The 10,933-nt window shown below is 45.7% G+C and overlaps 2 protein-coding genes across 2 annotated transcripts; both read left to right on the top strand.

The window, feature by feature from the left end:
* Positions 1-3,211: 3,211 nt before the first annotated feature.
* Positions 3,212-4,430, top strand: LOC1270713 (exosome complex component RRP4). Its single transcript, XM_309432.4, has 3 exons — positions 3,212-3,481; positions 3,555-4,075; positions 4,142-4,430. Exons 1-3 carry the CDS (start codon positions 3,354-3,356, stop codon positions 4,381-4,383), a joined length of 891 nt encoding a protein of 296 aa, XP_309432.3. The 5' UTR covers positions 3,212-3,353; the 3' UTR covers positions 4,384-4,430.
* Positions 4,431-4,635: 205 nt separating this feature from the next.
* On the top strand, positions 4,636-8,314 carry LOC5667933 (BLOC-3 complex member HPS1). The gene is made up of 8 exons (XM_061655070.1): positions 4,636-5,028; positions 5,114-5,257; positions 5,579-5,691; positions 5,765-6,691; positions 6,781-6,892; positions 7,083-7,297; positions 7,383-7,632; positions 7,733-8,314. The coding sequence occupies exons 1-7, from the start codon at positions 4,906-4,908 to the stop codon at positions 7,558-7,560; spliced, it is 1,812 nt and encodes a 603-aa protein (XP_061511054.1). The 5' UTR covers positions 4,636-4,905; the 3' UTR covers positions 7,561-7,632; positions 7,733-8,314.
* Positions 8,315-10,933: the final 2,619 nt, after the last annotated feature.

The following is a 10,933-nucleotide window of genomic DNA, read 5'->3' as shown; positions in this document are numbered from 1 at the left end:
ACTTGCTTCAGTGCTGGTGGTTTCCATTGGAGTTTAGTATTTAAACAATCGTATCGCCGTTCTAGTTCTAGCGATGCATAACTTCAATACGAAACCATACAACAGTACAGAGAAAATGAGAAAGCTCTCCTCCAAGCGATGAAGCTCAACTGGTTGGGGTATCCCACCAACAGAGAGCGCCACCAGCTTTTTCGCTATTTTTAGAATGCATGAGTCGTTTGCCGTCTGCTAAACGAAGTCTTTCTATATTCCGTTTAGGTAGAGTGCTTGAGTCGTTTAGAAGCCGTTTAGTGGTCGTTTAGTGGATTTGTGACACTTGGGTCGGGGCTCTACCCGACCGCTTAGGGCGGTGGCAACGCTGATCGGATGCGATTTTATCGGACGAGATTTGTATGGAATTTGACAGATATCGTCGGACGTGCGATTTGGTCGTCCGACGTTATCTGTCAAATGCCATACAAAAATTTGACAGGCCGTCCGATAAAATCGCATGCGAAAAAGCGTTGCCACCGCTCTTAGGGCCGCATCAGTGCTTCATTTGATACAACTTTATCGTACGTGCTGTCATTTGATTTTCGCTGGATTATTTAGATTGATATGATTGTTTGGCTGAGTTTTATAGTTCAATGATTAAAAAAATGAAATCCTAGATGTATATATATATATATACATCAGTATTTCTGGTCACTTTGCCCACAAGGGCAAGGCGAGCTTTTTGGCGGCCACCGTCGCAAAACCGTCGCAAAATGTCAAAACCGGCGTCGCATGTACTGCAAACCGACGTCGCCAGCGAGCGAAACTCGCAACAATTTCGAGGCGCTGGCGACGGTCGTTTTTGACGTTTTGCGACGGTTATTGACCTTTCGAGCGAGCTTTTGCCCTGCGAGCCAGTGTGGCCAGATTATATTGGCAGATTTCGGCAGGAGCACTGTTGAGAACGCAACCATTTAACCTTCGTTTCTAAGACCAAAAATACACCCTCATCTTTATGACCACCTACCCGGGTAGGTCATACATTTTGTATGAGAAATTGCTCTTTTGTGTGGTAAATTGATCATATCTTCTGTTTTAGTTATTGAAATAACTTCAAATTTTCAGGAAAGCTGCATAAAACTTTGTTCTTTCCAGTATAAAAAAATAGGAATTTTCCTATTTATTTTTCATATTCAGGTGGTACCCAAGATACACCTGACTTCAAGCTTCCCTGAAAATTTGAAGTTATTTCAATAACTAAAACAGAAGATATGATCAATTTACCACGCAAAAGAGCAATTTCTCATACAAAATGTATGACCTACCCAGGTAGATGGTCATGAAGATGGGGGTGTATTTTTGGTCATAGAAACAAAGGTTAAATGCAAAGTGAGTTGATATATCAGGTGGGCTTATCCAGTGCAATTTGACGTCTAAAACGAAAATAGGAAGAAACCCTGGTTTGACAGTTAGATCCATAACAAACTGGATGCTTTGATGATTTTTCTATGGACTCACTACTAACTTTATCCAAAGTTTTCACAATTTTACTCAATATTTGAGATATTTCGATGGTCTGTTGAACAGGAGCAAAGGACATATGCACTGGCCCTCTGATAAATTCCTCACTTTCAGTATAAATTCATATTTGGTTCGCTTGGTACACTTCTCCTTGCTCGCTGACTGAACGGATTCAATAATCGTTTCCTATATATCAGATTTTGCTAGGGAAATGTGTTGTCGCAATCCAGTAATCTTCAGATCATCATTTTAATCGAAGAACTGGCCGTCACGTAAGTTTTTTTGGCTTCTTTCTTCGTGCCTGGGTAAAACCACATACAATTTTTGCGAGATTTTGTTTAAACTTCAAGGCATACTAGATTTTGTTATGGAGCAAACCGTCAAATTGTGTGTCGATGTATTGGTGAGAAAGAACACCATAAGCCCACCTGATATATACACTCACTTTGGTTAAATGGTTGCGTTCTCAACAGTGCTCCAACCGAAATCTGCCAATATAATCTGGCCACACTGGCCCACAGGGCAAAAGCTCGCTCGAAAGGTCAATAACCGTCGCAAAACGTCAAAAACGACCGTCGCCAGCGCCTCGAAATTGTTGCGAGTTTCGCTCGCTGGCGACGTCGGTTTGCAGTACATGCGACGCCGGTTTTGACATTTTGCGACGGTTTTGCGACGGTGGCCGCCAAAAAGCTCGCCTGACCTGCGGACCAGTGTGGCCAGATTATATTGACAGATTTCGGCAGGAGCACTGTTGAGAACGCAACCATTTAAATTTAATCAATTATTTTAACGATAAATTTCTTCTTCATTTTCTTCAATTTCTGAGTAGCGTTTGAACAGCGCGAGCGAGCGTTCTTTTCAGTGGCACTCACTGGCGCTCTGCCTCGTGCATTTTAAAGGCATGCAATAGAGCGCATTCTCTCCGTGTAATATTTTCGTTTTCTTTCGAAGAACGCTAAGAAACGTTAACGCGTTACTTCCTTCAAAACGATGGGATTGGAAAGTCCTTGTTTATTATTAATAACTCGTAAACGATTTGCTACCACTTTGTTCCACGACCTTTCTCAAGCGCGCGCCATATCTTTCTCCTCGATCGGCACTCACGCATCGTGCCGAGCGCGCGTTCGCTGACCTCCCGATAGATCGCACACACACTTCGATCTACGCCCGATGAGTGTCCTCGGTGGCGATCTACGGGATCATCAGGTTGGCCCATAACACTCCGTGAAGGCGCTCCATCCGCCATTTTTAATTTTCAGCCCAAAACAACGGACTTCGGATCCGATCTTGGGCCGGAACCCCACCGTGTGTTTGTATCTACCCCTCGACTGAAAATTTAATTCTCTTTTTCTGTCAGGTGAGCTTAAACCGTGGACAGCGAGATTCAAATTCAAATTTAAATGATTTTCTTTGACGAAAAATTCTCGGAATCCACGCAACTGACATTTTCTACTTATTATGAACATAACATTTTAACGGAGAAAAATAAAAAGTGCCAGGCAAACAAACGTGCATCAGCGCGATAAGTAACAAATGAGGTTAGCAATCCTTGAAACAGCAACCCAAGCGCCACAGATTAAGCTGAAACGACTGAAAAATCAAGTATCTGTGATTTTCGGTAGGATAAATGGAATATCGGTAGTTTTAGGGCGGTCATCTGTGAATCGGTAGGCATAAAAAAAATCGGTAGGAATACAGATAAATCGGTATTTCTGGTCACTCTGCTGACTTCGCGCGGAGAACTGTCAAACAGACGGCATGTGCGTTTGTTTGGTAAACAAAGGTTCACACCGCGCCAAGGGCTCAGCCGCTCGATTTCACCCCGGTGTTCTGTTGTAAAATATTCGCATAGTGCAGCAATGAACTCCAACGTGTCCATCCGGTTAGCTTGCGACCGGGTAAACATTCCACTTATCAGCGATGAAAGCAAAAGCCAGCGTCTATTCACACCCGGCGAGGTCGTGACGAGCCAGCAGGGCTTCATGCGGTAAGCAAAACAGGGTGCAACCGGCACCTCTCTCCCTTTTCAATATGTGCTAATAGCGACTCCGTGTTTTCAGCGGCCATGGCACGTACATGGAGGACGATACGATCAAATCCTCCGTCGCGGGCGTGATGGTACAGGTGAACAAGCTGATCACGGTGAAAGCGCTCAAGGGCCGGTACGTGGGCGAGATCGGGGACGTGGTGGTGGCGCGCGTCACCGAGGTGCAGGAGAAGCGCTGGAAGGTGGACACCAACTCGCGGCTCGACTCGATGCTGCTGCTGTCCTCGGTCAATCTGCCGGGCGGCGAGCTACGGCGGCGTGGTGTCGAGGACGAGAAGCAGATGCGCAAGTACCTGCAGGAGGGCGATCTTATCTCGGCCGAGGTGCAGAACGTCCACTCGGACGGGACGCTGTCGCTGCACACGCGCAGCTTGAAGTACGGCAAGCTGGCGCAGGGCATACTGGTGAAGGTGTTCCCGTCGCTGATACAGCGGCGCAAAACGCACTTTCACAATCTGCCGTGCGGTGCGTCGATTATACTGGGCAACAATGGGTTCATTTGGATCTCGCCGATGATGAACAGTGAAGGAGGCGGTAAGCAAGGGGCACGTTACAGTGAAAGTTGTTCAAATTGACGGCTATTTTTTGCTCTTTTTGTAGAAGGAGGAGGCTTCACGCAAAACCTGGATGATGTCGTGACGAAGGAGGATCGCCAAACGATTGCGCGGCTCAGGAACTGCATCCTAGCGCTGGCCCACTGCAAGATGATGCTGTACGACACCAGCATACTGTACGCGTACGAGGAGTCGCAAAAGTACGAAGTGTCCGAGCTGCTGCACCAGGAATGCATGACCGACATTGCCTTCCTAACGCAGCACCGTTTGCGGGTGCTGGAGGTGTGAGGCGGTGTTGAGAGTGTGTTGCAAATAAATTCGTCTTTTATCCCCAATTGTTGTGGGTGATTCAATGTATAAAAATAATAATTTCTTCAAAATAAAAAAAAATATTCAATTTTACGAAACACATAAATTTAAATAAACGTCAATAAACATGTCCGCATTGTGCATTCCCTCTGTGCCCGTGCCGTGTTTACGAATGCGCACAAAAGCAAACGGGACAAACGGTGCGAGCGGGAACGCAACACCAACAATGCGACAGCGGTGGTCTCGCTCGCACTGATAAATGTAAACTGATACCGACCGTGCGACGTCCGGCCATGGCAAGGCGCAGGTTTGCCTTTTCGCTGCGAACGCAACAAATTTTCACCCACAAATTGTCACCGTGCACCGTACGTAGTAGTAGTAGTGTGAAATAGGAGAGCAGAAAGGATAAACACACCCACACTTAAGGTTGGGCAAAGTCCTTGTTTTCCGTGGTGCAAAGAAAGGATAAGGATAACAGGGAAGGCTAAAAACGCCGACACGATGGAAGGCATACTGGTGTTTGACCAGACGAACGATTTAATCTACCACAACTTCAACGAAGCGATGCGGGAAAAAATGTCCAAGCAGGCGTACGATTTGGGCCTGCTGGATGAGGAATCGGTGGTGAGTAGTGCGGCAAAACACAGGAAGCAGTGAGCAAAACATTTGTAAGGATTATTTTTTCCTTTTTTCGTTTAATTATTTGTAGTGTCCAACGCAGGAGCTGAACTCGAACGTGCTGATACAAATCTTCAGCCCGCTGCTGGCCTCGCAGCGGATCATGATGTGCCAGTTCGACAACGCGTACACCGCGATCCAGATGGAGAACAACCTGAACGTCGTGTTTGACGAGGTGAGCCGCCGCTCGGAAGCCGTACGAGTGTGGCGAGGTTTTAAGCGCAATTATTAGGGAAAAAGGAGCAGGAGGGGCTGTGTAAAGGAACTTGTTTCTTTCCTTTGAAACCTCGAAAAGTCCTTCAAGAGGGGGGATTCATATAGAACAAAACTGGTTAAAAAGTAGGATGCCTTGTTTGTCCGTCTGGCTGAACAGAGCGATGCAAAATGGGGCATATCAGATAAAGTTGTGGAATGATAAGAATATTTACATTTTTTTTTATCAATCTCACGACCTATCTTCAAACCATTATTTTCATTTTTTTCCCCTTGGTTACAGTTTTTAGGGTATATTTTCCTCGAGATCAGCACCAAAGAAGTCGATCTGGTGAAGCGTGAGCTGGGAGCGTTCATTGCCTTCATTAAGTACATCTGTGGACCAAACATTTTCACGTAAGTGGCGGCACAATTTACCGTGTTAAACATCCACTGTAGAATTCCTTCATTCCATCCTTTTCATCCCCAGAATTAAAAACGATACAACAAAGGCGGAACACCTAACCGAGCTTATCCTCACCTACCGGGAGCTGTACGCCATCAACCAGGGCGTGCTGATGGAAGCGATCGAGCAGCTGCTGGTGAACGTGGACGTGAAGAGTACGGTGGTGAACGCACTGCAGGCAGCCACCGACCGGCTAAAGCAGGACCCACACTCCCAGCGCTCCCATTCGCTGCTCTTCGTCGGCAGCAAGTTTCTCGCCCGGTACAGCACGCGCCAGGCGCAGGAGTTGGCCGCCGTCGACATGTTCTTCCTTAGCCTGCTCTGCCAGATGTACAATCGGCGCAGTGCCACCCATCGGCAGCGCATTGAGTCGCGCATCGTGTTCCTGCAGGGCAGCGTGCACCAGTCGTACGCCGGCTGCGTACCGCACATCGTGCACGTGGTGCAGCTGTTCGAGCACGTGTCGCTGGTGCTGGTGATTGAGCATGCTCACACCGCACTGGCCAGCCACCTGTACGATGTGTACTTTGCGCTGCACAAGCTGCAGAACCTGCAGAGCCAGTTCGATCTGGACAATTTGCGCGGTGCGTTCGAGGCGCTCGAAGCGTACGCGAAGCACACGCTGGATGCGCTGCGCAAGGTGAAGGCGCACAATGCCGAGGTGGACGAGTGCATTCGCACGTTCGGCGTGCGGTGGGACACGTTGCGCAAGAAGTACGCGGATTACTTTAAAGCATCGGACAACGCGCTGATCGTGAAGATTGAGTCGAACATGCCGATGTTTGTGGAGTCGGTGAAGGAGCTGTTCCGGTTGCTGTGCGCCAGCTGTGCCACGCTCGAGCATGGGTTGCAGCGAGTGAGCGACATTGCGGACGTGGCGGAGGCAAGCCTGAAGGAGGTGTTCGTGTTCCTGCACGCCAAATCGCAGAAAAACTTTACCATGGGATCATATCCTTTTCAAAGTTGAATGTTTCAATCGTGGTTAAATTTATGGAGACACTTTTTTCCTTAACATTAGTTGTTTTTTTGCTGAGCACATACATGGAGGAGTTCCCGGGCATGGTACACTTCATGCATATAGATCGGTACAATGGCCGAATCGTTGCCCCATCACTCGACGATCACGACCCGTCGGACATTCTGAAGGACAGGGTAAGATGATTACAGCCCAACAAAACGTGCCAATTGCCAAACATTCTAATCCAACGCTCGATTTCTATGTACTCCATGGAGCTCCATGCGTTCCAGAAATCTCCAAAAATAGACCCCCATTTTGATAAGAGTGTATTTATACTAATGCAAGATTTTCGTGCGCTTGGTTCTCCCCTCCCCGCATTCACAGATATGGTCGATGGTCGACTTTTCGCGCACCTATCTGGACAAGGGTTACATGTCAATGATCTGGAAAGATGTAACGTTCAGCTACGCGTACTTCCTCTGGTTCGAGGACGAGCACGGTGCGACCTTGAAGCCGAACGAGCCGGCGAGCCATGGGGCGGTACTGCCGGCCACGAAACCGTCGCTGACTGCCGGCATCTTGGCCGGTGATTACTATCAGTAAGCTGTCCATCAGTAGTAGTAGTAGTAACCTCTGAACGGGTCGTGATTTACTGGCTAACCGATGTTGGTGTCATTCGCACAGGCGCCTTATCGAAAGCTGCTTCCCAAGGACACCGTCGAGCAAGGTCCGCTGTTACGAGCTGTTTCTCGTGCACCTAGGGCTCGTCACTTCAACGATCGTGTTGGAGCACTGTCGCCGGCTAGCCGTTACCATTACCGATCTGACGGGATGCATTGGGAATCCGATCGATCTACTTTAAGGGCATGAACAAGCGTAGCTTTACACAGCGTTGTATGTTACATCCGATTGGCTTGAAGTTGTCTTAGTTCATGTAAGTAATCTTTTTCTCATTTTTCTTCCCTTTCTACACTATTTATGATCAATTGTTCTCGTCCATTGTTTTACTTCACTAATGCTGGCCAACGATAAAGGCGTACGTTCCAGCAGATTAGCATAACGCTGCGCCACATGGAGAACATTCCAACCTTCATTCGCCGGCTGCATCGGTCTGCATCCAGCAACGGCACAGTGCAATGTTTATTTATTAGAAAAGTGCCGCCGAGTGCGGCCATGCATACCAGATGGCTGCTACTACTACCATTACTGCTACCACTACCACTACTACTATCGCTAACTAAACTTTATCACCACCTTGAGACGACCACCAGAAGCACATTTACATACATATTTATCAAAATTGATCGTATCTTTAGTACACGCAGACACGGCCAGGGCACGGTCGGCTCACACTTTCTGTGCCAATTCTTCTTTAGATGGCGTCGTGTGATCATCAAGGCATCACCATCATCATCATCTTTATGCAGTGTATCAATGACTCCACCGAAATCAACGTACTAGGTACAATCTTCGTTTGCATCGTATCTTTCCACCATCCCACCCCCTTCCTATCCCTCAAAAAGGTTCCTTAGGACGTAGAGGTTTGATTGAAAGATTTGCATTCGAAAGCAATATACACACACAGTGTGTCCCCGGATGTAGAGGGATATCAAAGATTTGCCGCAAAAGTGTAAAAGTTTACTTCATGATGACATGTAATCTTGTTTTTTTTTTATATCTATAGTTTGAATTTTCTTTATAACGTCCATTCTGTATCACATATTGTCTTACCTTAATGTCTTAGTGCCTTAATGCCGGATGGAAGATTCTTCGTTTATTTACGATCACAAATGTAACATTTCTCTTTCCCCTGGGGATTTGCCAGATGTTTTGATGACGTGATTCATCAGTGCATCCGTCCGGCCGATGGGATTCACCACTCAGAGTTCATCAACGTTTGTTATCTTATCAAGTGGGTTATTTCTGAACTCTGGAATGAAGACAACCAAGATACTCACGCAACTGTAGCGTACTTTCTATCCAATGATGTCGTGTGATTCCATTTTGATTCCCAACTGAGCATTTCTAGGCACTATCAACACCATTATTCAATCATTTCCGTTAAGATTTCTTCTATTTGGTGCACACTGAAAGTGCTATTTTGTAGCGCATCGAACCATCTGATGCGTTTGATCTCACGTTGCGAAGGTCAGGTTAACCGTGCTCAGTCCTCCCCGCACCCAACCAGCACACGCACATGCCCCGTACTCCACACTCCAGAGCAGCAGCCAGTTTGAAGATTGGCACAAGGGAATTGAAAGGTACAACCGCGCACTGCCCTTAATGCCGTATGATTAGCGTTGATAAGACCTAATTGCACTGTCGATGAATGTTGGTCGGTGCAGTACGGGATGGGGTAGTGCGCGGTTTGTGCGCTTGCAAAATTTCAACACAAGTGAGCACAAGAGGCATGGGTTAGATGTTGATACTTGCAATCGTGGCGCACACATCTTGATGACAACAACATCGATGAATGCTGCCGCCTGGGGAGTTGCCCGTCTCCTCTCCAGGCCTACATTTGGATGTCACTTAGGTTGTTTTCCAACACTGTTGCCCGCCACTGGATCGTGTCACGGGACAATTATAATAATAATCATTATTGATAGCGATAGTGTTGGAAGAGGGAGAGAGAGAGAGAGAGAGCGAGACTCTGTATTTGAATAGTACAATCCACTTCCGCCCGTGCACTGACACGTGCGACCCAAGCGCGCGTGGATGTGTTGGATTTGTATCAGTAAATTACCGGCTTCTTTATTCCTGATAGAGGATTTGCAAATGAAAATTAATATTTTCAGAAGAATTATTTTGTGTTGAAGTTGTTTTGGGATTGCAATAGAAATACAGTAATTACAGAAGACGCAAATTTTGGTCTGAAATAAAAGGACTCAAGTTGAAATTTCGTCAGCAATCATTGGTCACGTGTTGGAATTTCGTCAGACATAATGACGCAATGCATATTATCCATCTTTTGGAGAGTTTTGTTGACTTCCTAGGAACAAGAATTGTTCCCATGTGAGATCCATACCCAACCACAGATAGAATCTCTTTAATGACTTGCATATTGTCTGTGTTGAAGGTGTTTGAGCGTACGTGACCTCAAGGGAATTTGAAACATTTCTCAGCCTGGGATTCCTCGACCATTTACGATGATTTTTACTATCGCGTTTTGTCCATATTCAAACTAGGGAAGAACCGCGACAAAATATTACAACAAGAAAAGGTAATAATAATTCACTTAATAATAAAAATAATTCACTTAATAATTCCAAAAAAATAATAATAAAATAAAATAATAATTCACAGCAAATTTACCTTGAAAATGAGTCAGCAGCAGAAAGTATATTTTAACGACATCGAGATGTCTGAAATACACATTTTAGTAAGTTATGAAGTATTGTAAGTAATGCACCAATTCATATCTATTAGTTTAACATTTAATTATTATGTTTCTCATAGTTCAACTACATTAATAATAACGAAAATATTTCTAAAAATAGTTACCAGATAAATAGAGACGTATGAAACGTGTAGATATTCTAAATGTAGAACATAAGGGTTAATAAAGTAGAGAACGAACATAGAGTTAATTAAAGAAGTGGTAAAAATCCAAGAGAAGACAGATAACACGATTAAACTATCTAAAACAAACTAGTAATGAAACTATAGGACAAAGATCGATCAACTGACAGGGTTCTGAAGATATTCCAAAAAAGTTACCAAACTGTTGTTAGAAAGCATAAAAGTGTTGGTTGGACTTTACATGGTAACAATTTGACTTCAATCATTTATCCTAACTGCTAGACGTTATATCCAACAGACTAATTCAGCTTCATTCATCGATCCGAAGTCACGATGCGCTTCTTTTCCGCAGGAGTCGAGATCAGTCGAGGATCATGTGTGAAATGAGTGTTTGTGTGTGTGTGTGTGTGAGAGAGCCAACCGTTAATTTCTACGCTTACTAACATCATCCACCCGAAAACCCCCTAATCAATGTGACTACTACTACCACTACTGCTACTACTACTAGGCACCACCTTGCGAAGCGAACTCTGACGCGCCGCCTTTGCCTATGACCGCGATCGTGCAAATCTTCGGCACGAGCAGCACGGTACATGGGGTAGTAGAGGGCCAGAAGGGTGCCGTTTTTTCAACTAACGACCATTGGCCATTTAGTTTGCGCATCCGATCGTTTTCCAACCCCGGACTGGCTCAGTCGAAACTGTCCGTCATCGGGG

This window comes from Anopheles gambiae, chromosome 3 (genome assembly GCF_943734735.2).
Source record: "Anopheles gambiae chromosome 3, idAnoGambNW_F1_1, whole genome shotgun sequence".
Classification (NCBI taxonomy): Eukaryota; Metazoa; Arthropoda; class Insecta; order Diptera; family Culicidae; genus Anopheles; species Anopheles gambiae.
The sequence above is the reverse complement of the archived record's forward strand: the minus strand, read 5'-3'. Positions and strand labels throughout refer to the sequence as shown.

Bases quoted from the DNA above. Each gene is read 5' to 3' on its own strand.
- LOC1270713 (XM_309432.4), top strand. From the start codon at position 3,354: ATGAACTCCAACGTGTCCATCCGGTTAGCTTGCGACCGGGTAAACATT. The intron at 3,482-3,554 runs GTAAGCAAAACA...CCGTGTTTTCAG, and splicing joins AGCCAGCAGGGCTTCATGCG to CGGCCATGGCACGTACATGG. The intron at 4,076-4,141 runs GTAAGCAAGGGG...CTCTTTTTGTAG, and splicing joins GATGAACAGTGAAGGAGGCG to AAGGAGGAGGCTTCACGCAA.
- LOC5667933 (XM_061655070.1), top strand. From the start codon at position 4,906: ATGGAAGGCATACTGGTGTTTGACCAGACGAACGATTTAATCTACCAC. The intron at 5,029-5,113 runs GTGAGTAGTGCG...AATTATTTGTAG, and splicing joins TGCTGGATGAGGAATCGGTG to TGTCCAACGCAGGAGCTGAA. The intron at 7,298-7,382 runs GTAAGCTGTCCA...TCATTCGCACAG, and splicing joins TTGGCCGGTGATTACTATCA to GCGCCTTATCGAAAGCTGCT.